Source organism: Lethenteron reissneri, chromosome 21, assembly GCF_015708825.2.
Source record: "Lethenteron reissneri isolate LAM-NWPU_2019-01 chromosome 21, ASM1570882v1, whole genome shotgun sequence".
Classification (NCBI taxonomy): Eukaryota; Metazoa; Chordata; class Hyperoartia; order Petromyzontiformes; family Petromyzontidae; genus Lethenteron; species Lethenteron reissneri.
The window spans coordinates 21,388,312-21,415,966 of NC_083799.1; the positions used below are offsets into that span (position 1 = coordinate 21,388,312).

General features: G+C 45.3%; 1 protein-coding gene across 1 annotated transcript; it reads right to left on the reverse strand.

The window, feature by feature from the left end:
- Window positions 1-19: 19 nt before the first annotated feature.
- Window positions 20-27,655, reverse strand: LOC133345387 (signal transducer and activator of transcription 1-alpha/beta-like). The gene is given in 25 exon segments (XM_061556092.1): window positions 20-2,633; window positions 2,879-2,978; window positions 3,364-3,433; window positions 3,924-4,103; window positions 4,614-4,740; window positions 4,742-4,763; window positions 5,180-5,274; window positions 6,702-6,754; window positions 8,431-8,566; window positions 8,987-9,085; window positions 9,865-9,948; window positions 10,652-10,693; window positions 12,355-12,448; window positions 12,799-12,828; window positions 12,992-13,051; window positions 13,171-13,263; window positions 15,348-15,506; window positions 17,998-18,149; window positions 18,941-19,083; window positions 19,358-19,436; window positions 20,175-20,273; window positions 20,976-21,074; window positions 21,786-21,930; window positions 22,107-22,250; window positions 27,405-27,655. Coding segments are annotated over 24 exon segments (2,319 nt in total). The 5' UTR covers window positions 22,235-22,250; window positions 27,405-27,655; the 3' UTR covers window positions 20-2,603.

Sequence of the window (27,655 nt, forward strand, 5' to 3'; positions counted from 1 at the left end):
ATAAAAGATGCAACAAATAAGACTTGTGGGCAACTTTATTTGATGATTGATAGCAGAATCACGGACACCGCTTTGTTCGTCTTGGTGTTATTTGCAATCCCATTAAGTGCAGTTTGAGGTGCAGTACTTTGAAGTAAAGTTGACATGAAGCAAAATGTTAAACGGACAACTGTTGTTTGTGTGTTCGCGTATGTATCTAAGTGCCCGAGTGCTTGTGTACAAAAAAGGCTTTGTTTCAATAAAGTTATTTAATGGAACAAGCAGTGTCGACTACTTTCCTGAACCACTATCGAACATGCATCCCATTACTTAATGTTACGCATATATACATATGTTGCAAGAATAATATCAGACTGAAATTCCAAAAACAGGTATACTATAGTAATGTTACTTTAGACAAAAAGCATATGCACGATATTTAAACATTACAAAGACAAATATATAGGTGCTTCAAAAAAGAAACGCATATCCATTAAAATAATTGCAGCAGAAGCAATAAGTTTGGAAGTCATTGACATTCACGAATTGTAATGATTGCTAATGTATTTACAATTGTTTTTTTCAGTGTGCAAATGTTACAGCCCAAGGCTTTCCCTCAATTGGAGTCCCTACTAATATTAATAAAAACAACAATGTCCTTCAACTAGGAACTTTTTTCAGAAGCGTCGTGGCCACAAATAATATATTTAATGCAGTGGCCTTTGTGAAAATTTTAAGCAGCCAAATACGGCGGGAAAACCGGAGGAACTGGAGAAGAATCCACGCAACCATGGGGAGAACATGCAAACCCCAAATACACAGACATTGGGGACGGGATCGAACCCAAAAACTCCTGCATACCAGGCAAGGTAAGTTAGCATCTCACCACCGTGGTGCCTCAGTGCATATTTGTCAGGAGGTTCTTGCTTGGAACACTGACCAAATTCCTTATTGACTAAGAATGTTGGGTTGGGGGGAGGGGAGGAACTAAGTGCTAAAGAAACGACTAATTTTAGGGGTAATACTCAAAATGTGTTTTCATGGAAGCTGGTTGGAACTACCAGCTAAATGTGAATTGCTGTCCAACACTCAGGTTATATATTGGCACATCACGTGGCAACTTTAACAGGCCGTGTCGAATGGAGCAGGGTTTACAGAACGCATGCCACTGACTCGATCTGACCCAAAAATCTATTATACATCGCTCAATATATTTAGAAATCACTCAAGCATCCTTCTTGCTCATACCTACGGTTGGCTACATATGGTGCGAAATAAGTTCAACGTCCGTACATACACACATTGCTGAACGACTGACTACGTGCTCATTTGTAACCTGGAAGTTGTGAGTCTCGTACACGTGATGTTCTCTGCATTATGCAGGTTGCCTGCAATGCCCTGGATAACAGTGGAGTGCCCAGGAACAGCACAGCAGCTTTTACATCACGAGGCCTCCTTTGCCAGGAGCAAAATATAATAATAGGTTTTTTTCCCTTTTTTCTGGCAACAAAACTGACACCTTTTTACAAGGAAACATGTTTGCATTAACCACAATACCTGCGGTCAGAATGCAAACAAAAAACAACTCTGATAATGTATGCATTGTCCTTGAAATTGATTGGTCCACACCAGAGACAGCTTTTTCTTAAGAACCCAGTCTCACATGGTGTTGGACCAGATGGCGCCAAAAGGCGCACAACTCAAAAGACAATGCACTATCAGAGTATGAGGGTGCAGGGTAAGCATTTACATCATGAGGCCTCCTTTGCCAGCAGCAAAATATAATAGGTTTTTTACCCTTTTTTTTTTGCATTCTGACCGCAGGTATTGTGGTTAATGCAACCATGATTCCTTGTAAAAAGGTATCAGTTTGGTTGCCAGAAAAAAGGGTAAAAAAAACCTATTATTATAGCACAGCAGCTGTTTCTGCGGTAATGCTATGCAGAACAGAAAGTGTGGGATTTACCCCACCTGTCGTTGCCAATTAGAATCCTCACAAACTCTTAATACATGTAAGCTGTAGGGCCAGATACCAGCGTATTCTTGTGCACTGGCCGTCTATACTCCTGCTGCAAATGGTAAGAGAAGAGCACAGAGAGTTCCAAGTGCAAACATCAATTTGGGCCTTTTTCATGATCACCTGGGTAGGGGGATTTGAGGGAGACCACACCTATCCACTCCAGTGCCTCAAGCCAGAATCTCAAGTGCCAAATCAGTCACCTCAAATGGGCATTCGCCTCATCAATAAAGCTTTTTAGGAGCTTATTTCATGAACAACTTTCAGGGTGATTTAAACATTTTACAAAAAAAAAACCAGCTTTAACGTTCATACACTTTGAGCTAGCGATCCAAATGTACTTACTGCGGCAGCAACACGCGTTGGCATATACGCTTCCAGGCTATAACCTCGGAGGCAAGCAAAGACAAGAATTGTGGACAGGAAAGGAGTGGGGGGGGGCAGGTTTCTCATTGAATGGCTGTCTCTAAGGGACAGCGTTTAAGGGCGACTGTTAATTGTTGTCATCATCGGACTGGTGCAATTGCCTCGGAATGAGGGCAGTTCTTCCATTCCCACCACCGGCGCGCGATGCTGGTTTGTGCAATTGGGAGAGGGGTCTCCTCCATCACAGGGGAGGATGGGGTGGGCTGCACAGCTGCGGGGGCAAGACACAGCAGTTTCTCTTAAACACCAGTTGTAATCCAGTCGTAATATCATCTCTCGAGGTCAATCTCTACTGGTGTAAAGTATGATGCACAACTCCGTTGCTTGCGGAATGTAATTTTAATTCATGCAGTTAAAATATTTTTGGATACACGTACAGTAAATGTTTATCTGTGATTGTGATGAATGATATTTAAATCAGAGGATCGATGTGGGATTGACTGAATAGTACCTCACCTCCATGCTGATCTGGTCAAAGTCAGGGAAGGTATCTGTCAGTTGCTGAAAGTCCTCCGGGGACATGGGGAAGATGTCGGAGTTACGGGGTACCCTCCTGCTGACGCGGCACACCACAAGGTGGACACAGGCACAGTGACCCATAGCACACCACGGCACACAGTAAACACCACACTGCAGGTAGCACGCGCAGCACAATACATTGTACGGCACAGCAAGCAACACGCACGGCACAGTGCGAGTGTACACACACCGAATGGCACAGCGAGTGCAGCGAGCGGTGTTCACAGCGTAGAGTACAGAACAGAGCATGCACAGTACACCCTAGACAGTGTGGCACACGGCACAGAGCTCGCAACACAGCGCACGTAACAACGCATTCAACTGATGTACAGAGAAAGGCTAAGTCGCTCGTCCATCGCGCCGAGCACAAACAAGACCAAGGTGGTAATCTCCATAATACAATGATGCAAAGAGGGGCTTACAACTCATGCACCGGGATGAACACAGTCTGGATGTAGCCCTCTTTCTTATCCTCCTCCATGGCATCAACCTCTGCCACACACACACACAGATGAAACACACACAATCCAGAATTAAATGTAATTTGTCATTACTTTTTAGAGTGCTATTCACTGGCTCTGTAAAAATGACAAAAGTCTGTGCAGAACATATTGTTTATGATACTACAGGAAAATTGAACATGGGGTTAAGCAATTAGACCCACAAAAGTCAAAAGTGCATTCTCATGTTGGCAACCCACATTCGATTCGTGCCTATGCACACATCTGGAAATCGATAGGTGAACATGACCTGGGTTTCTACTAGGGTAACTCAGTCTGAAATGGATACTCTTGCAATTGTGTTAACAGTAACACTGAGGAGACAGAGGCATGGCCTAGCATGTTCCTGGTCACATCACCTTCTCATGCGACATGATGACCTTCACAGGGGCTTGCTGAGAGTCTCATCAGCGCGAGTGGGAGACTGTTGTATTGTGCATACATATAATGCGCACAAGTAAACGCAGAGGCTCAGGACTTACTGCGCGAGTAGTACTTGCTGAAGGCCTGGTCCTTGCCGATGTTCGGATAGAGGAACTTCAGGGGGCACTCGGGAATGTTGGCGTCACTCAGGATCTTGAAAGAATTGATGATGTCGGGGAAGGACACGGCCGTTAGCTGCTGCTTGGTGTACGGCTCCACCGAGTGGATCTGAACATCACCTGCAGACGCGCAACCCCGTGGACAATAGATGAGAGAAGGAGGGGCGGTGGCAATGATCACATGGGCAGCACGTGAGCCTCCACTCATAGTGATCCACTCACAGGAGGGGCAAGCAGCTGATTCAAACAAGGGTCACAGCACTCCTTAACTCAATTAAAAATAGGATCCTGCTCCACCCGGCTTCACGGACTGCTCCACATGCATTATTCTGCCCATGTTTTCACCGGGCCTGCAGTGAGTGGCCTTAAGTGTTGTAAGATTCCTGTTCTTTCCCTAACCCTCTATTACAATTCCATTCACAAACTCTCTCCCGGTGCTCTTCACGCCGGCCCACCCTCTAGTCGTGGCCGTGTTATCACATTCGCACCTCTCCTTGCCTTTTTCCAGAACCCCTCCTCCCTCTCTCCCACCTCTCCATACTCCCACTGCCCACCGCCTCATCTTGTTGCCAGGGATGCCCCGGTGGGCGATTCTCAAAGCACGCACGCTCCCACCTCCCCCCAGCTCACCGCAGGCAATGCCATCCTGCTTCTCGACCCAGGTGAAGGTGATGCCACCGTCACGACTGCTCTCGCTGAAGCGCAGCAGGAAGGTGCCGCTCAGCTGGTCCTTCAGCAGGGACTTTTCCGTGTCCTTTGCTCACGAAGCCCATGATGTACCTGTGTGTGCGCAGACAAAGACAAAGCTCGTCCGTTGAGCATCAGCTTGCCCCTTGGGACAGGTACCATGAGCGAGTGTCTAATAAGGCGAGCGTGGCTATAGTGTGGAGGGGTAAATGGAGCAAGCACCACGCATGCGTGGCCCAACCTCTTGTCCTCATGTTGTTTTTTTGCTAACTGCACTGCACTTGGCTGATTCAGCCTATTGGAAGCCCACAGCATTCATGGTGAAGTGGGTGACTAGCACGGAAAGACTGAGTGCTATGAAGAGGGCGAGTGTGGTTATGAAAGAGTGAGTAATGCGCGGGAGGCTTAGTGTTGGGGAGAGATCGATTGCTGATGGAAAAGTGAGATGTACCGGTGAGGTAAGTGGTGCAGGAATAATCGGTGAATGTTGCCTCCATTTCATACATTACCCTTCATTCCAGATGGGCAGAAGGTGCTTCTTTATGAGCTCAATGATCCCATCCAGCCACAGCCAAAACGAAAACTGCTTCTCGGGCATGTTCTCCTGCACTCCACGTACACACGGTGTATGTCAGTAACGCCATACAGACTCTTCTAGATTTGAAGCTTCCGTGACTGCATGGATTCATATTCTTAGGTTTTTTCGGTAAAAGTCACGTAGGTAAAACATCAAAATTAATAAAAATAAAATTAACTTGCTTTTAAGGGATTACATCTTGAATCATTGCCTCACTTGATGCAGCTAATCTGGCTGTGACGGTCCCACCTGATGACGGAGACTTGTGTTGCCTCCGAAACGTCGTGATCTTTATTTTATTTTAATTTTATTTTTTATTAATTTTGATGTTTTACCTACGTGACGTTAACGAAAAAACCTAAGAATATGAATACCATACAGACTCCTTTCACACTGCTTTTAACAACACATCAGTAATACCTTGCACAAACATTTTCAATACCCTTTACCAATACTAGCACTGTATGACACGAGATGGCCCTTACATCAACCCAGTATAGCAGTACAGCAGCCTCTTCAAACGTTGAAACAATTAGAGTACGGTCAAACCCCGCACACGATAGACACTGTTGGGAGGCCTTCAATCAGAAGTGGATTGCGGGGGACGCGTTATTTTTTAAAATATTATGTCTATTGAGTACCCAGAAAAACAATGTCATGATTGTCGTTAACTATTCAAATTTGTAATCATGAAATAACAACCATTAATATGAATCGCATTATGCAGTGAGTGCAAAAATACAAACAAAACAGCAGCCTGGGTTATTAATTATGCTTTATGAGAACATTGTGGTCATGTCAACTTCTACATTACTTTATTAACACGAACATTATAATTTGCGTCATGCTGTGATGTGTATTTATTTCATCGTTTAGCATTGATCTATGACCCTTGCATAATAGAGAGGGCCCTTGACTTTAAACATCTGGCAGGTCACCAGAATTGGTTCAAGCAAGCCGGACTGCTGATGAGACACACTCAATGTGAAAACCAGTCCAAATCTTCTCGTGTTGAATCAATGGCTGCTAATAATATGCACTCCCTGGGGAATGTGTGGCTGATGGGATGTGTAGAAATACGTTTGCGTTTTATGTGGCGAGACAGATATGTTGAGGCATATTCTCTGCCCTTTTATATTTATCACTTTTCGATTTAAAGCTTTCGTGACTGCAGGGATTCATCTTCTTGGTTCTTTCGGTAAAGTCACGTAGAAGGGAAGTAATAAAATAATAAAAATAAAACATAATAAAACAATTCTCACGACGTTTCGGCCACAACGCAAGCATGAGGACGGCTGCTTGCGTTGTGGCCGAAACGTCGTGAGAATTGTTTTATTATGTTTTATTTTTATTATTTTATTACTTCCCTTCTACGTGACTTTACCGAAAGAACCAAGAAGATTTATCACTTTATTAAGCTAGAACCTGCTGCCAGTGAGAGCTGCTGATCTCACCTTGCAGAACTTAGCCCAGGGCACCTGGCACTCCTTGTAGTTTGTAGTGAGACCTGGAACAATGTCGAGCCATCGACAGGGTCAGGCATCGTCACAGTAGAAGCTATGCCATTATAAACACATTCCTGCGGAGGGAGCTGGTAGGAACGTTGGGTTGCTCGGTCAATGGCCAGGGTCAACGGCGGCGTGGTGTATTCCGCAAATATGCCCGACTGTGAGGGCGGGCACAAGCCGGCGTGAGTAGGTTAAACGTTGAGTTTTATAAGGGCACCACGGGGTGACCAGCCCCTCCCCACCCAGCCCTTCCCCACCCTCCCCTCCCCACCCAGCCCTCCCCTCCCAGCCCCTCCCCACCCTCCCCTCCCCACCCAGCCCCTCCATCCCCACCCAGCCCCTCCTTGCACGATGGACGGACACAATAATCCCCTGTGGGCTGGTGTAATAATAATTCCTACCAGTAATAATTATCTGCCATCATATTAATCACCATAAACACAGGTGGTACAGACACACCGTGTCATCCCAGAATTCTATCCCAGAGTTTGAATTATGAAATATATATTTTTTGTCACAGGTCAATTCAGCCCATCATCCTTCCCAGGGTCAAAATTCACATCACTTAATGGGAAGTCAACATTGGTCATCCTATGAAGAGACTGGGTCCCACCATAGCAATGTATAATTACCGTAACTGGGTGAGGCCTGTCAACAGAGATGAGTACTGCCCTATACTTGCTTGAGCAAGGAGAAACTGACTTTTTACTAAACACAAGTCGAGTACTGTGCATCTTTCTGTATTTTAGTTTGCTTCATCAGCGCAGGTATAACTTTCGCATATCATTTGTATGTTATTTGCATAAGTTGAATGCAATCGATTCTCACATGGATGATCCACGTGTGAACCGTGTACGTGAGAATAAATTTTAACCGATGGATCGATGCACTCTTTAAACGCCTACGACTTCTCACACAGCGCCGCGTCCCTACCGCTGACCCTAATGCGGGCCCTCCCCCTGTATGTATGTTGAACTTCTTTCGCATCATACATAGCCGACTACGGTATTCGGAGGTGCGGGGGAAGGACAACAAACTAAACGCAAAAATCTGTTCTAAAGAAATGATTTTTGGATTTAAAAGTGCATAACTTCCTAATATCTGAAGGAAGAACGTTCCAGACGGCCGCAGAAGTGCATCTGAAAGCGCGCGATGCAGTAACCTGTCTTTGTTCAATGGCTAGCCAAAAGCCGGAGTTCGCGTGATGGTGTATGGTCCTCGACAAGATCAGAAAGGTATTGTGGTTCATTTGTGGCAAGCACTTTGTGTGTAATGAGTGCTACCTGATAATGTATTCGCTTGGCAACTGGAAGATAATGCATTTCGGCGAGCACTGGATGGACACAGTCGGATCTTGCAGTACCCGCAACGACACGTGCCAAATCATTTTGTACACACTGCAGCTTGCTAATGGTTTTGCCAGACGTCCCGTAGAGTAGTGAGTTGCAATAACCGAGCCTTGTCGATACGATGCTACACGCCAACGTGTTGGCTACGTCACGACTCAATAGTGGTCAAATGTGTCGTAGAGCCCTGATATGACAATTGAGAATCGATGGGATCGATGCACCCTTTAAACGCAGCGCTGCGTCACCACCGCTGACCCTACAGCGGGCCCTCTTCCGGCCGCGCCGCTGGCGGGGGGGGGGGGGGGGGAAACGCGCGTTGGACCCACCGAGCAGCTTCTCGGCGAGCGTGACGAGCTGCTGGGGGTTGAGGCCTCTGGAGGTGACGCACGAGAACTGCCAGCTGAGCACGTCGGAGAGCAGGCTCCAGCTCGCTGCCGGTGGGTTCAGGAACAGGGACAGGTTCTGTGGCAGAGACAGAGACGTGGCGCCACACTTCTCGTTATCCTGACTGTTCTATTTTGTTTACTACCACTGACATGTAATGGATACGACTTTAATTAGCGCAACACAAACACATTCAATACAATGTTTTGGAAGTACCTTTCTAGTCGTACAATCTAGCAGAGATAATTATATTTCAACCAATATTAATGCCAGATGATTTATATATCTGCACCTCCGATTAGAACCATTGGCTACATACTGTGCGAAGGAAGTTCAACATACATATAGAAAAAAAAATGCATTGTAAGTTAGATTTTTTTTACAATAGAGGGCTATTGCCGTCATTTAATTTCTCCAAGCACTAGAATTTAGAAACGGAGGAAAAAATATCGCCTTGCACTGCCCCATCCACCCAGAAGATTGTGCATGTAGTCTCACCTTCTGCTCGTTGGTGAGCATGTTGTACCACAGGATGGACGCCCAGCCATTGGGCAGTTGGCTCACGTTGGAGATGACAATAACAGGCAGAGACGTCGTCTGTGTTAGACGAAAGCACCGCACACACAATGCACGCACTGTGATGCACATTCAAGCTGCAAAGATATTTCCGTGACAATGCAATCACTACATCACACTGAGTTTCAGAAGAGATGACATCTGCAGTATCACGCCCTCTAAACCCATTTATGAAAGTATGTTTGTTGAACTTTTTCGATTTAAAGCTTTCGTGACTGTAGGGATTCATATTCTTGGTTCTTTCGGTAAACTCACGTAGAAGGGAAATAATAAAATAATACAAATAAAACAATAACATTTTCACAATATTCTCACAACGTGAGAATTTTATTGTTTTATTTTTATTATTTTATTATTTCCCTTCTACGTGACTTTACCGAAAGAACCAAGAATATAATTTGTTGAACTTCTTTCGCACCATACATAGCTAACCGTGCTTATCGAAGGTGCGGAAAGAAATAACTAATGCCAAGCTCGAAAGCCAGACTCCAAAGCATTCATGGTCGCGTTTGATATTACGAACAATGCAAAAACCCCAATGTTATTCACAGATACAAAAAACAACACTAATATTAGCCAGAAATGTAAATGTGTATCCATTATATCATCCCATATGTTTAACCAATCTGTGAATGTTTTGCACGGACTTCAGATGTAGTTGCATTTAGATGCAATGTCTATCCAAATTGTATTGTTGGTGATAGGAGTCCACTGAAATTACTAAACCTGAAGTAGTTATGTTTTACCACTCGAATCTAAACTCCAACCAATAATCTTGTCACTGCACGTGGGACAGCTACCTCCAGATCCATCTTGAGGCTCTGGTGGTAAAATTGCGTCTCAAAGCTGATGAGGTGGAGCTCTTCCGTCACTATCAGTGATCCCTGCACACACACACACAAATAATACATTCTAAGCCACCTTACACTTGCAGGGCAAGTGCTGATTATCAATAACCTGATATGGTTGGGATGCCCTGTGACAATGGTGGAGACATCATTGTCCGATTGCCTTTGCCTCCCAAGTGTCACAATTGTTGGCACACTATCAAGAACAAATATTTAGCCACAGTCCTACTCAGAGAGGTAACGAATACAGGATTCGAATCTGGATAATGGCGAATGTAGCACAATACGTACAAATTTGACACCAGCAAAGTGAAGGTGATATCACCACAGATTTAGTGCCAAGCTAGTTTTACTTTGGGAGTATGTGGAGTAGTCTGACAGGTGAACACACAGGTATTATGGGTCAGCAGACTACGGTGACTTTGCAGATGCATCACCTGTGCTCCCTACTACAGTCACCGTGCTACTTTGACATGCACATCAGACACTCAACCAACGTTTTCCTCCTCCTCACATTGACCCTGAAATCCATGCTTTTTTCTTTAATCTCCCAACCTGCAATTAACTATTCCATGGAAATTAATGGGCACCTCGCGATGTTACTACTTATACGAGCTCGGAAATCTATTGGGCGACATGCTGAATTATCAAGAGTTCTCCATCAAACGTGGGGCACTGTTGATCCCCTGGCAAGCTGCGTTCCTCATGGAGGCCCTGGGTGCAGTAAAGGGGACCTCACCTCGTTCCTGCCTCCTGCTTGCGTGCGCTGTTCTCGTACTTGCTGCAGAAGACAAAGACAAAGATCCCCCATAAAGCCTTAACAGGGGCAAGTGCTGTTAGCGAGCACCTATGAAGGCCAGAACGGCACACCACGCCCGGCCGCCTTTGTCTCCCCAGTGGCGATGTTTACACACCGCACCAGGTACTCATTTGAGGCTGAGTCGACCTAGGGGAGGGCCGGGACCGGTTCAGATAATCGTCACTGATGTTGGCCGTGAGCGGGAATCGAACTCGGATCGCCAGGTTCGTCGCGCAGTGTGCTAACCGCTACAATACCGCTCACGCACACACGCACACAAAGACTCCTTTAAAAGTTATTTTAAACTATGAGTATTCAAAAGCAGTAGAACAGGCGGAAGGGGCTATCATAGATCGGTTTATGTAAGAGGCGACTATGTGTGTGCATATGAGTCACTGCTGCTCTAACGCAGTGTTACAGTGGTGAGGAGGTGTAGCATGAACCTTGCCTGCACACATTGATATTCTCTAGTGCACTGGCAGGTAAACACTCAACAAAGAGCTGCTTGCGGTACAATTATCATGCTACTGCAATGCAGAGATTTTTTTATTCAGCTTGACTTACTTCGATTCAGGTGAGAGCCCATTGAGATCAAATATATATTTAACAATAGGGAAATTTAACCCATGCATGGGAAGAAATATTTTATATTTGTGTGCAGGTGATTTTTAAATTCAGTATTTTGGCTTTGACACCGGTACTCTTCTGGCAATGCTTGTGCATGACATTGCAAGGTCTTGCACATCAAAATTACTGCAGAGCACCTTGCTCTTATGCTTTGTAACATCACGCTTGCCACAATACCACAATACCTTGCTGATCTCGTCAAGAAGCATAAACCTAGCCATCGAACAAAGACGGTCACTGCATCACCAATGGCGGAGCCAGGATTTTCAGGTAGGGGGGGCAACCCCTCCAGCAATGAAAAATGATAGAGGAGTTGTTAGTAAGTAAGGACTTGTCCCTTGCTTTTTATTCGACGCGTGTGCGGCGATGGCGCAGCCATCGATCGAGGGTCGAATTCGAACCGTGGGTGATCGGCATCGTGCTCGCTGAAGGTGAATGCCTTCAGGGAAGTTGTGTACTGTATACGCAACTGTGCACAATTCTAAGTCACTTATAACTGCTTTGCCGTTACTTATTGCCAATTATGGACTCAGACTATTGTCCTATCATCTCATAGAATCCCTGGCACATAATAATACGCTACACAGTGGCAGTGGGGGTCGCAAAATGCCAATTTATTACTAATAAACCCCAATGATCCGATCGAAATTAGGGATTTCAATCGGATCATTGGGGGGGCACGTGCCACCCCACCCCCCCAACTGGCTCCGCCAGTGTGCATCACGCGCTTTCAGATGCGCTTCTGTGGACGTCTGGAACAATCTTACATCCGATATTAGTAAGCCACTGGAGATATATACTTCTAATCTATCTTGAAAACTCATTTCTTTAGAATTGCTTTTTGTGTTTAGTTTGTTGTCCTTCACCTGCACGACCAATTAGCACGGTTGTCCCCATACGGTGTGAAATATGTTTAACATACATACATCCCCAGGCAGCTGTAGCGGTGAGCTGTGGCTGACTGCCAGGTGCAGTGACCACTCGCGTTGTGAACGTGTGCCATGTGAGGAGCTCACCAGGTGGCGAAACTCCACCGCGAGGCTGCCACTGTTGCACTCCTCCATGTTCATGACCTTGGTGTTGGTGCCCAGGATGTTGAAGCGACGGAAGCTAGGGTTGGTGGGACACATGGTGACTTTAGTCCTCGACACTGGCTGCAGCTGTCCTTGCCGCTGATTGGCTCACATTGCACAAGATGTGATGGACTCGGAGTACTCTGTCAACTAACTAGTGATATTTTATGCATAGCAATATTGCAGGTAATTAAGGCCACTGAGTGGTCTGAGAGTAACTGACTTTAAGGACTGATGGTATACTTAGTCTTGTTTGTTTTTGGAATTAAATATTGCCCAGCCAAAGATGCTGTGTGATATGACAGATTAAAATGTTTTGTTTTGCTAATAATATGCACAATGTCAGAGCATTAAACAAACTATAAAAGATGCATTTCAGGCACTCACCCCTTGACTGGAGGCTTATCGCCAATATCCCTGATGACGGCAGAAAATAAAAATAAAAATACACGAGGTTAGTCTTTATTACCACCTATCAAACTGACAAGAGTTATGGTTTTCATTTTAAAACATGCACTGCATTAGTTTTAGGGGACATGTAGGCCAAAATGGGACCGATACTACAGAAAGCATCACTCACTTGTCAATGGATGCCTTAACCTTCAACTGGTAGTTCAACTCAGACAGCTTCACGAGCAGCCTGTAACAGCAAGGAGCAACGCACATGCAGTATCAGCTTAGAACCGTGGAAATTATGTTGCGTACCGGCTGCGTTGCCGGAGCTCTGCTGGAAAATATCACCGTGTGCGATGCACGCACCTGATCTTGGCGGTGAACTGCACACTCGTCTTGATGACCAGTGGCCTCTGTGGATGCGTGGGCATGCACGGTTGGCATTCCACCACGAAGGCGCTGAGGTCATTCACGTGGGTGGACAGTCACACAAGCGAGACAGATGAGCAACAGAGTAACATGAGAACCTACCCTCCTGCAGACTGCACCCAACAGCTACCATAAATCAGTTGCTGCATGGCGAGACTGTACCAGCAGGAAAACACCCATTTCACAGGTTCTGAAGGATATGATTTAGTAACGAGAGCTAACCCAAAAAACCCCTATTATGGATATTGGTCGCAAAAGCCTATGTGTTAAACTAACGCGGTGTGAGTTGCATGGTACTTCGTTATCAATATGAAAGTAACAACAGCTTTATCAAAGTGGTAAACCTCTCCTGTTTGTTTCTAGAGTAGTGGATAATCTAGAAATATGTTCCATTTGTGAAAGGTTAAAATGTTGTTTTCTTCTTCGAGCATTAAAAAACACGAAACTAGTAATCGTGTGCTTTGTTGCAGGCGATATGAAGTTGAAGGCTTTGGACAATTTCAATCAGGAGCTACTGTCCAATCGTTGTTGCAGGTTTAATTGCAGCAATGGCTGTGCACATGAGTGTTCAGTGCTTTATCGCACAACAAACAGAGGCCATAGAAATGAGACCTAAGTAATTAAATCTCAGGATAATCTTATGGTGAAGATGTTCATGTGTTTTTTTTTTACTGTGCACAAGCTTGCTTGGGTATGGAGCAATATGGTACTGTAATAATTGTTAATAATAATAAATCCCTTGTCAATCTACTAGTGGATTAAGGCTTCCCCATGGGATGTCAATTTTAGGGGTCATTTGACCATATTTCACCATGCTGGTCAGTATGGGTTGGTGAAGGGAGGGAGGGCTGGGTGGCAGTACTGGTTCAGATATCATTTCGCCACTGATATTAGACGTGGCCGGAAATCTAACTTAGACACTGGATTCGGAGTGTAGTGCGCTAACCACTGCATCACCACTCACAAGTGTATTGACGTAAATGGGGTCACTATGGCGTTAAGCGCCAGCTACTGTAACAAGAGTGGAACTGTGCGTCTTGAGCCTCTCTCTGGCACCAGAGTGGGTATGGCATGGAAGCGGGCTCTAGGGGGCATGGTTCTGCTGAGGGTCACAGAGAGGGCAGTTGAGGACGTGACAGTCTGGGTGAACCCGAGAGGGCACGTCACAGGAGAGGGTAGCGAGGGGGGCCAAAGGGTGGCAAGAGGGACACGTGATGTATGGCCCAGAGCCTTCTAGTAGGATCTAGAAGGATCTAGAAGGGGGCATGGCCGAGGGCGGAGCCAGGCCACGCTCAGAGGCATAAAAGGGAAGTCCCGATCTGGGCTGTCTGTTGGAATGGAACCCGTCGGTGCTACGTCTCTTCGATCCTCGGTCCTTGGTTTTTACTCTCGGCATCGTGGGTCAGGCAGTGTGTTATTGACTGACCCGGTTATATAGTTACCCCGTTGTGGTATAGTTAACCAAGTGTACGTTTATGCAGTTAGCCTGTTGGGATGTTATAATAAACGTGTTGCCTCCAAGTTCTAGTGTGTGTCTCCGTAGAACCCACTACACAAGTATAAAGACATTGCTGCAACACTTTGTGGAATGAACCTTATTATCAGACCAGGTTCCATGCATTAAAGTATTCATTCAATACATATGTTGGTAACGCTTTTATATTTGATGAAATAAAGCAAAAGTCATACACAGCAATGTGTGACCACCACATGGGTTGGGGCGATGAGATGAGCCAATGTGCAGGGACAAGATGGATGACGACGACGACATTGCAAGATCGAGAGGCAATGGCAAAAACATGGGAAGACCTTCATCCAGCAGTGGGTTCATAATGATTTCTTTCACACAAAAAATCCAGGATTCATAAAAAATAAATACTAAAACCATTGTGAGGTTGTATTGCTGGACATTTGAAAAAGAGCTTTACAGCTCATCGGATTCCTCCAGTATAAATCAATATTCTGATCACGTGACTGATGCGCGAAATAATAGAAGCAGGCGATTCTTCTGTTGAAATAGCAAAAAAATATATATTTTTTGTTCAATACGCATGGCTTCAAATACACGCAGTGTGGTTGTGGGTTTCGAGCCTGTGACAGCGTGCGGTGCGTACTTGTTGAAGAGAGCCTGCAACAGGTTGCTGGTCTTTTCTTCCAAGTCGCCCTTGTATGAAACAATGGGGTCCCCTTTGTAGGTCACCTTCTGCTGCAGCTCCTCCAGCTTCCTGAGCTGCCTCAGCACCTGCAGCAGTGCCTCTGCCAACTCGGTGTACCTATAATGCGCACACAACAAAGACAACGATCCCCCACACACGCACACACAAGGTGTGTGTTTCAGACCTCGTCACTGTGCAAAACAATGCTCTCAGTGCGCGGCCAGGAAACGTTTAAAGGTTGTTCCTCCACATGTATCAAACACACAGGACAATTCATTTATATATACTCCACTGATCATTTTACTTTCTTCTCAACAGGTGATTTAATGTTGTGAAAAGTGATGCCTCTAAATCTTACAGACGAGCATTTTAGAAGATGTTTAACACATAGGCTTTCGCGACCAATATCATCCATAACAGGTTTTTCTTTGGGGTTAGATCGTGTAAATATAAATGTGTCGTTAAACCCGCCACCACCCCACACAGCCAATTAGTAATGTTTGTCACGTAAACAGAACATGCCAATTCGTTACTACAACAGCACGCCGGTGTGTTGGACAGCAAATCAAAACATTTACAATCCAGAGTACGACATTGCGCCACAACTCACTTCATCAGACGGCCAAACCTGTTGAATTGCATTTATTTGCCATAGGCATCACCAATCCCCCGGGCTTTTGGGAGTAACGTGAAAACCAGTTGGGCAACCTTCCTCAGCAAGGTACACCACCACGTGTTTAAGGGCATAGCAACCTTTAACCTATATTCGTTTTACTTTTCCGTGAAATCTAAAGCCAGCAGGGTTCCGTTTATCGTTCCCCACTACTGTGTATAGTATTGGTATAACCCTAATGTAGCTGCTTTGTCACGCGTTAGCATTGTCATGAGCAATAGTTAATTAAAACAGTCCTGTTCATGTGGCTGGAAAAGGACAGCGGGTTTATGCAGGGATGATTACGTTGCATTTTTATGAGGAGAGTGGTGGAATAGTGATTTATAAGATCCAGTTGAGCTGGGTTCATTTCTCAGTTACTTTACAGAGATTTTGAGCCAGCTGGTCAGGAGTGTGCAAGGGCATATCCAGGTAACCATCGAGCACAGAGTTAGATATGTCTTAGCTTGTCACGATAACAACAATTTCATATATTTAAGAGCACACAATGAAAAACTAATTTACATTTAAGATGAATTTAAATATTTTTTTACTTCAAATCGTGACAATGACTTTTATACTGTCAGTGCCAGATATGGGAGTCATGCTGTTCATGACTAGCTTAAAACAACTCAGCCTTGGCACCTCCGATTAGCACGGTTGGCTACATATGGTGCGAAAAAAATTCAACATACATACAGTCTCAAAATAAACAGTTCGTGCAGTTGTTTAACTGTAGTACTGGTGAGACAGAGAATGATGGGTGTGATGCGTGTGAACAGCACTTGTGCCTATAATGAAAAGCCTGAGGGACATTTTTTGTGATGTATTCTAATCCATTGAATTGCCACACATCATTGGCATTCAAAATATGTATTTACAGACAAATGATTGCTCAACGAAGTGGCTTAATCACGTGGAAATTTATTACAGCCAAATACTCTTGAATGAATGTTGATTCTAAATGTGGGGGGGAAAACCGGAGGACCCGGAAAAAATCCACACGACCACGGGAAGAATAAGCAAACTCTAAATATACATGCAGGGTCAGGATCGGACCCATGACCTCCTGTAGACCTGACGAGGTAGTTAACAGGAAACACTTCAACCAGTCTCAAGAATCATTTTAGAAGGCTCTTCTTGCATTTGGATATTTGGCCAATACCATGATCAAGCGGCTTGTGGGAAATAACCGCAGCTCTTGGAGAAAACTCATCCTTGCCACATCAACAGTATTTATCGGCAGGAGTTTGCTTGTGAAACGTGTGCATGATAGAACAGGTGTGCGGCCTGAAAACTTAAAGTTCACAGCTCTGGAGTATTTTAAGACTCGTTTATGAAAATCTGTATTTGCATCGGTACTTGGAGAATAATGGTAGTTCCTGCTTTAGCAGAGCAAAAATACATAAAATTCTTACTGAAGGCTCCCAGAGATGAGATTTTACGACACAACATCCCCGGACCAGTGGTGCTGCCAGGCCAAGCAGCACAAGAAGCATCCCCGTCCTAGAAAATCAAGTGAAGTGCTTGCAGAGTGCAACCTCACTGCCACTGTAGTCTACCTGCAAATATAATTTCTTGGGTAAGACACCATCAGTTCAAAATCACGGTGCTTTCCTGTTTTAATTAACATTAGGGTGGTGATCATCTCCTGTTTACAAATTCCACATTCCTATGGTGGAGGCGGGACTATCTACAAGACAACCACTGTTGACTTCCCTCCACACAATTGGTACTTATTTTAACCGACCGCAGAGGGTTTATGGGCCGAGTCAACCCCCCGGCCGGGAACTGAACTTGCAACCTTACGATTGCGAGCCACTCAACGCGACCGCTGAGCTACCTGGCCAGATTTATTCACCTGATCATTGTGCAATTCAGGTGGGGGAAAAGCAGGCATCATGCAGCAAGCGGGCACGTGCGACTTGGCAAGAGGGCGAGTGGGAGGGTGTGTACCACTTCTCCAGGTGGTCGAGGCAGATGTTGGGTGGGCCGCCGATGCAGCCGAGCTGCTGCCTCCGCTTCCACTCGTTCAGCTCTTCCAGCAGCGGCTTGGTGTGGACATAGTCGGCGATGGCCAGCAGCTCTGTCATCGATTGCAAGATTTGCTGCGTCGCACAGAGACATAAGATCACCTGAAGGATTCTACGGATTGTTGGGGCGAGTCCTGTTAGCGAGCACCTACGAAGGCCGGCACGGCACACGAAGGGGTGGGTGGTCAGAACCACACCCCCGACCCCCTTTGATTCCCTGGTGGCGATGTTTAAACATCACACAAGTATTCATAATCAACGGTTTTGTGTTTAGATCGCGTTATTTATAAATGTGTCGTAACCCTCCACCACCCGACACGGCCAATCAGTAAAAAAGTGTCACGTTGACAAAAGACAATTAGTTCACTGCTTTAGCCCACCGGTGTGTTGAAGCGTGAAACCACAACATTTACAATTTGAGTACGACGTTTCGCTCGTAATTGCATCCAGCATCATCGGGCAATTCGCCAAAAACGTTGATTATGAATAATATTGGTCGCGAAAGCCTACGTGTTAAACTGATCACACAAGTACTCATTTCAGGCCGAGTTAACTTAGGCAGGAGGCCCTGAATGGGTAGATATATACGGTGCATCTCTGTAATTTAGCAATGTTGACCGTGATCGGGATTTTAACTCGGGTCGTCGGGCTTCGTAGCGCAATTTGCTCACCACTACCCGACCGCTCGCCATAATTAAGCAACAAATCGCAACCCACCGCAATGCATACGCGTGGCTTGATATGAATGTGCAGATTTACCACAATTGCAGAGCCGCCTAATGTGGTCAAACCCAGAACCAGATCATTCTGTGTCCCTGACGTGGAGACCGAGATTGCCGCGACACGTTTTGCTGTAGGGTCCGCACCTTGCGATTCTGGTCCAGGTTCTGCAGCATCACCTGCAGCCGTGCCATCTGCTTCTTGGAGTCCCCCTGCCCGTTGGGCTTGCCGTTCTGTGGCGACGGCTGCTGTTTTGACAAGAGACTGGCGCTATTGCTCTCTGGACCGTCTGTGGTGACACAAGAATCCAGCCACGTGTTCAATGAAATCAAACACACACAATATAAAATATGCAAATACTTTGAAAGTGGACAGTTTAAAAAAAAAGACAAAACTGGATACATTTTTCATCTAGAAGTCAATTTCTAAGAGACTTAAGACTGAAAAATGTTGTTAAAAGCCCCCACCGAAGAATAAGAAAATAGAACAGTGGTCAAAAAACAGCCCAGTAGCTGATACAATAATGTAGGCAATGCCCACGTTTTGAGAACATTTGTCCTCACCTTTGGTCTGAAAGTCTTTGTAGCGGAAGTCAAACTCATCCTGACAATTTTCCAGGGATTTTATATTTTGCTCCGTCACCTGAAGGCACATATCAACATATGAACACATATATAGTGCAGTACCATTTATTTGACTAAACAACATTTTTTACAAATGTAATTTGAGAACTCTTATAACTCATTAATCTCCTATGAAAATATATCACTAGGTTTACTGTTCGCCAACAGCATCCCAATAGTTTACTACTATTACGTCTTTTAATGAGCACACTACACATTCACACCTGCACGTGCATGAACATGAACACAGATAAATCTATAAGTTTCCATTTTATTTCTCACTATCTTTACTACCCGGCTTCGCCCGGGCTTGGATTCTTGTCTTGGATTAATACACGGCCTACGCGGAGAGTTGGGGGGGGGGGGATGCAGTGACGTCAGTAGGCACACTGCGTGACGCTGCCGCATGCGGGTGACATCACAGATGTGACGTCACCGCTCACTTGCCGTGCAAAATATATCCATTATTGCGCCCCCCCCGCCCCCCAAAATACAAAAGTCTATTTTTATACTTTTTGCATTGTGTACAGTCTGGAAGCTACCCACATGCCAAATAGTCAAGTTTGTTGCATGTCGGGAAGTATGCTAAACATTTCGAACAGACACACATATTCACAAATTTCCCTTTTATATATATAGATATGCAAGTGCACATCCGTGCAGTAACATCATCATCGTGTCTCGACTGATCCAGATCCATTCACTCGGGCTCCATACAAGCCTAGTTTTACAGCACCACTCTCCACAGGTGTTATACCTGCACGCGTTTCTTGACCTCTGCGATGGTTAGTTCCAGGTTCTTCTGCTTCTCAGACTGGATGGAGCTCTGAGGTCGATACTGCTGACCTTCAGCCCCCTGTGGCAGAGACAAGAAAAGTGTCATGGCCATGGACGAACGTCCATACTCACAATCGGTAGTGACCAGTAATGGTGAGTCCATGAGTAACTATCTGTACATGAAGTACGATGCACTTCATTGCATCTATTAACCAATTAGATAGGCTGCAAAACTGGTCAAGTTGTTGCATTAAAACACTTTCACAATCATGCTTTTTATTTACCGAGGAAAGCCTTACCCAGTCGTTCGGGTTGTTTCAGAGAATCCTGATTTGGAGAACACCCATGCATGCGAGGGGATAGCAAGCAAAGAGCTTGGCACCGATGTACTCAATAATGATTTACTGACCACATCACAGCCCAAGCCTACAACATCTGGTATTTCCAGGGAGTCTCCCTATCAAGCAATAACCAGGCTTGGTACCTGATTAGCTGGTTAGATAGATCGGGTGCATTCAGGGCGATTTCATTTTTGGGGTGATGTGGTCATCGTTAAATGCATGTGCCGTTAGAGGAAATCGGAGTTTCAGGAGAACATGGACTCGCACAATGCAGCAATATTTTAACTTTGAAACAAATCTTTACTGAAGTGACCTAGAGGTAAATCTTTGCAATTCACCATTGTCTCTGCATTTACATGCTGAAGAGTGAATAGGAAACAATAGCAAAAATAACGGCAACCTTTACAAGTGATGCATGAATGCACGCAAGTTCAACTCACCATGTGGGCCTTGTTCGCTCTATCTAAGATGTGCTGCTCCTCCTGCAGGCACTGAGATATGAGGGAAGCCATCTGGGTGGGGTTCTCCAGGTACTTTGCCTGTGGAACACATATATACAGAGACAGATAACTTGCTTGGCATTATATGGCTGGTGGGGGAAAGTCCTGTTCGTGAGCACTGTTACTGTTGTTTGCACATTTCATCAAGCACTAATTTAAGGCTGAGTCAAATTAGGGGAGGCACAGGACAGGTTCATATTCCCGACGTAAGTGAAGGTGTGTGTGTGCCCAGGAATTGCATCAAGAGTAGAGAATTGTAGCTCAGTGCGCTAACAACGATGCCACCACTCCCTACAAACACAAATATCCCTCATATAGCCTTAACAGGACAAGTGTTGTTAGAAGTACCTATGAAGGCCGGCAAAGCACCCGAGGGGATGGGTGGCCAGCACCACAGGCTGGCCACCTTTGTCTCCCTAGTGCTGATGTTTACACACCGCACCAGGTACTCATGTGAGGCCGAGTCGACCTAGGGGAGGCCCAGGACCCATTCAGAAAACCGTCACTGGTGTTGGCAGTGAGCGGGAATGGAACTCGGATGCCCGGGTTCATAGTGCAACACGCTAACAGTTGCACTACCGCTCCCCTACAAACACACACACACACACATCTATTTGAAAGCAAATGTCCACACAGACCTTGGCTTATGCACAAATACCTGTTTACTGCTTGTCCTTGTGAATGTATTCACACCGTTGGTGTGTGCATATGGAGTTGTGTTTGCAGTTGGGCTTAGGCTCAGCCAGGCACCTGAATGTTCTGTTTTATCTTGCGCAGGTTGTGCTGCAGAAGCAGGTTGTGCTCGGAGGAGAACCGTCCATACTGCACGTCCAGCTGGCTCAGCAGAGTATGCAGCAGCAGAGAAGCCTGCGACGGATCGCTCGCTGCATGGCTCCTGGAACCACATGTCCCACGCAAATCACCGATTTGGAAAAGCATTGCCGCTATCGAGTTTCAATGAAAGATTTTAAAGGCAAATCGGACCAGGTTGCTGTAAATCATTGTCGTAATCATCATCATCATCATTGGGCCATCGTCAGTGTGCAGCGTTGGCATAACCGGGCTCCTCACCAGTCCTGTCCTTCGATCCAGGGGGCGATAAACTGCCGCACCTCCATGGGGAAGCTCTCGTTGTAGAGCTGGTCCAACAGCTCCAAGTACTTCATGTCCAGCTGCTGGAGCTTGTTCCACTGCGCCATGATGTTTCCTCGTAGACTGGGGATTTGTGCACAGCGATGGCGAGATGTTAACTACCTCACCTGGTAAACAAGGAGGTCGTGGGTTCGATCCCGACCCTGCATTTTTCTCCGGCTCCTCCGGTTTTTCCCTCCACATTTAGAATCAATGTGAGTTTAGAGCATTTGGCTACTATAAATGTGCACATGATAAGCCACTTCGTTGAGCTATAATTTGTAGCCAGATCGCTTCTGAAAAATTGCTATATAGCTCAGCGGGCCTTACCTGGTACAATTAAAATAGTTTGCAGTTTAAATATTATAATTGGTTCTTTACCCTTCTATCTGGCAACAAAACTGACACCTTTTTGCAAGGAGTCATGTTTGCATAGACCGCAATACCTGCAGTCATAATACAAACAAAAGAACATAACTCTGATAATGTGCACTGTCCTTGAAGTTGATTGGTCCACACCCGAGACAGCTTTCCTTCGAGCCTAGTCTCATATGGGTTGGACCAGATGACGCCAAAAGGCGCACAACTCAAAGAACATAACAGAGTTGTTCTTTTGTTTGTATTATGACTGCAGGTATTGCGGTCTATGCAAACATGACTCCTTGCAAAAAGGTGTCAGTTTTGTTGCCAGATAGAAGGGTAAAGAACCAATTATCATATTTTTACTGGCAAATGAGGTCCCCATAGTTTAAATATTGTTTGAGTTTATGTACAAGCACTGGCTTATCTCCTGTTTAGAGGAGATCGTGTTTAAGTCAGAAAAGGGAAGAATGTTACAAGTTCGTCTCAGGCTCAAACCAATTAGAGGAGTTAACCCGGAGGCGTCTGTCAAAGTTGCTCACAGTTCAAGCAAGCAATGCAACAGCACTTATCTCTATTTGATACACCGAGTCAGAGGTGAAAGCTCCACATTTCCACTGGCGGAGTCAGTGGGGGGGGGGGGGGGGTTGGCACGTGCCGCCCCAATGATCCGATCAAAATCCCTAATTTCAATCGGATCACTGAGGTTGATTAGTAATAAATCGGCATTTTGCGACCACACTGCCACTGTGTAGCATATTATGTGCCAGGGACTATATGAGATGATAGGATAATAGTCCGAGTCCATAATTGGCAATAAGTAACGGCAAAGCAGTTGTGACTCAGAATTGTGCGCAGTCGCGTATACAGTACACGACTTCCCTGAAGGCATCAACACCTTCAGCGAGCGCGATGCCGATCACACACGATTCGAATTTGACTTTCGATGGATGGCTGCGCCATCACCGCACACGCGTCGAATAAAAAGCAAGGGACAAGTCCTTACTAACAACTCCTATCATTTTTCATTGCTGGAGGGGTTGCCCCCCCCTACCTAAAAATCCTGGCTCCGCCATTGCACATTTCTATGGCAGGGATCAGTCTCCCCATACACAAACATGATACCCATTGTAGTGTCCCCAGATAAATTATAGGTTAATTTGAGGCACGACTGGCATTTGAACTTGCAACTAGCCGATTGGAAATTTAGCAAATATACAATGGGAATTCACATTTGGGATTTCAGCTATTAGAAGTGCAAATAATGGTCCGCTGTTGTGAAATCTGTGATTGGGCCATCGTTATATATAGTAGATGGTATGTTCTAATAAGCAGGGTTGGAAATGAGAATAATTTACTGGGGGAACTCGTAAATGATTCCCCCCACCTCCCACTAAATCTGGACGTACACTATATCTTAGGAGGAGCTTTGCTTCATCTGTGGGCCTCTGTTTGTCAGTGGGCCTCTGTGCGTTTCTGTGGGGATCTGTGTGCATCTGTGGGCCTCTATGCGTGTATATGAGTCTCTGTGCATTTCTCTGGGTATCTGTGTGTCTCTGTGTGCGTTTGTGAGTCTCTGGACATCTGTCCGTGGGTTTCTGTGATCATCTGTGTGCATCTCTGGGTCTTTGTGCATGTCTGTGGGTCTCTATGCATGTCTGTGACTCTCTATGCGTGTTTGTGGGTCTCTGAGCATGTCTGTGGGTTTATGTGCATGTCTGTGGGTCTCTCTGTTAATCTAGGCGTCTTTCTGTGAGTAAAGAAAATAAAAATATGAATCCTTGATTCCTTCCGGAAAGCAGTCGGGTTCAAATTGTTACTTCCATCATGGTGTTCCGGGGCATTCCGGCCCATTTCCACCACTGCTGATAAGGCCACACAGCTTTATTGGTCAGTTGCTGGTATTTAGTTATTGCAAAACAGACGACACAGTGCTAATACACTTGCTACGATATCCAGCAACTAAACTGTCTGAATCCCCCAGACAAAAAAAATATTATATTAAAACATAAAGTAGAGCATTATTATAGTGCTTTATTATGTCATGGCACCCTTGGTGAAGAAGAAAATGTGTGTAACCGAACCGGATGACAGAGTCATATGTTCTGGTAGATGCCATTTGGAAAATGACCATCCAGTGGCCTTCTAATTTAAGCATGTGCCTCCATGTGTAATCATCGTAAACAGCAGTACTACCTACTCTATGGAACAGAATGCAAAAAAAGAACGTAATGAATGCCTTGGGATATCCAAAATATGTAATACCGAAGCCATCAACAGAAGCTTAACTGCACGTGTGGTAAATGCTATGTTGGGCAAACAGGACGAATGATGAGCACGAGACTAAAAGAACATCAGAGAAATATTATATTCCCCCAAATGCAACTGTCAGCAGCATCAGCAGAACACGCGTGCCAACAAGGAGTTATGCCTAAAGAATGACCACGCTGGGCATGGCATGAAGAAGCGTTTATTTAGTAGTGATTTAACAAAGCAATAATTATGATGCTGGACTATTTTCCTGGATGGTTTTGACAGATCGAATGGTATTCATCCATAACAGCTTGGCTACTTGTCCACATTGTCCTGGCGATAATCCCAATACAAGAAAACAAAAACCTTTACTCTGGCCATATTCCACCCTGCTGGTTAAGTCTTCACAGTACTGAATTGTATCACCCCATTGCGTATGTTTCGTGGAAAATAATTTACACGGTAAATAAGTCATCATGGATGCTGCATGGTCGAAGGTAATTTCCAAAACGTCTTACTGAGGCCACCGTAGAGAGCGGGAAGAGCTGTGAGTACTGAATGCGTGTTCCAGCAAATTTCCAATCACGCTACATCCATAGCAATGCGCGGCACATGCATTTGGTATGAGCTTGATGAGTCTTGCCAACGGGTGTCAACATATCCCGGGAAAGTTGTGGCTACAATCGTGGTGGGCAGTTAGGGCAAGAGCCTACTGTACAGTAGTACAAGCAACTTACTTTGAATATATAATTAACTAGCCTTTTGCCCGTCCAAGGACGGGTGTATTTCAGTAAATCTGAAACTTGCAAGCGAAAAGCAGACCGCGACGTGATATTCATTGCATCAATTCGTGTGCAATTTGTAAGGCCGCGATGACACAGACTCATTTCATTTAAAGGTTATAATCCCTTGTTCATCATGACGTCCTTTTTACTTTGATGTCTCAACAGCGTCACGGAGATTACGTGACGTGAGGGTTCTGCCTTTGTAGTGAGGGTTGTAAGTTGACGCCAATGAGGGGGGACGATGCGCCTCGCCACCCCCCCCCCATGTGGAGTGCCGTCATCCACTAATTATTATTAATGGTGGGGGGTGCTACATGTGGAGTGACGTCACCCGCTCATGATTATTAATGAGGGGGGGGGTCCATGTGGAGGATGCCACCTGTTCATGATTATTAATGAGGGGGGCTGGCCGACGTGAGTGACGTCACGCGCAGGACACACAAACATTATTGGCTCATTATACAGTAAAACCTTGGATTGCGAGTGACTTGGTCTGCGAGTGTTTTGCAAGACGAGCAATTTTTTTTAACAAATATTAATTTGATAAACGAGCGAGGTCTTGCAATACGAGTAGTACGTGTATACGCTTTGTCTGCCTAGCGTCACGTGATCACAACTGATATACGAGTGCTTTGATATACGAGTGCTTTGATATACGAGTGCTTTGGATTACAAACACTTTTCCGGAACGAATTATGCTCGCAATCCAAGGTTTTACTTTAGTAGGAAATGACCACCCTTTCCACTGCACTGTTCACACAGTGCTGGATTATCTTAGGAGCAAAAGTCGCTACATATGTAGCTACGGGCCCCGACCTTTCAAGGGCCCCGCCGCTAAATGCTTTCAAGCTATCAATTCCGGTTCAGAAATTCTGCACTTGCTCTATTGCTATAGCACTATACCGCCTTCAACTTGTATGAACGACTGAGTGTTTAAGGTTAGCGATTTGTCGTATTATCTGGCTGTATTGCAAATGAAATAAGTATAACCCGTTAAAAACAAAATTTTTCACTCTAAATCCCTTATATGCGTGGCGGCTAGAGTCCTCTCGTCCTCTGGCTTGAGATGGCTACCACCTATTGGTCAGATAATTGTCTGCCAGTATTAAACAATTGGTAATTAAATATTTAATTTGTTTTCCCTAAACAGTGTAAAATTTTGGAAAAAAAATTTCACGAACATTAATTGTCTCGGCACAACGAGTCTGTGTGCAAAATGTCAGCTCGATTGGATCACGGGAAGTGGGTTAAAAAACGACCGAAAGATTTGCACGGTCGTAAGCAAGCAAGCAAGTGAACTTAATATAAAGGATTTAATAAAGGATTAAAAATACGATTATTTTACTATGCAAGTAAAACAATATTATGTTTTTATATTTACGTTTTTTATTTATTTAGGGCCCCTCTATAACATATGCTACAGATCCCGCACTAGCTTAATCCGCTTGTGCCTGGACTTGTAAGCGACAATTGTAGTCTGTGTTGCCAGCAAGTAGCCACGCGTGCGAGTACACCGACACGAGCAAAACATTCACAAACATTCACAAACATTCCTTATCCACGGCACACACTCAGCACACGACAGGGCAAACTTCCAGCCTCAACAGCGCCGTGTCTGCCGCCGCAGTTGACATTGTTGTTGTTGTTGTTATTATTGACGCCGCTCCACAATGTTTGACGGCAAAGCGTCGACTTACACACACGGACGGTCGGCGAAGTTTGTGAACGTAACGATATGTTGTGTGGGGGGGGAGGGGGGGGGTTGAAAAAGAGTAAAAAATAAGCTGTTAAAAATCAGAAGACTTAGTAGGAAGTGCGCGCGTGTGGGTGTCCCTCTCACCTATTCTTGGTGCGCTCACGAAAGCTGCTCCCCGAGAGAGACAAAGACGGCCGCGGCGGTGGCGGCAACAACAGCGTCGGTCGCACCTCACTCAGTGCAGTGCGTAAGTGTGCAAGTGAAGTACACGCGAGTGCAGTGCAGTGCGTAAGTGTGCAAGTGAAGTACACGCGAGTGCAGTGCAGTGCGTAAGTGTGCAAGTGTGTACGTGAAGTTAGACGCGGAAGGTTGAGCGACGGCGGCTCGCGGATGAG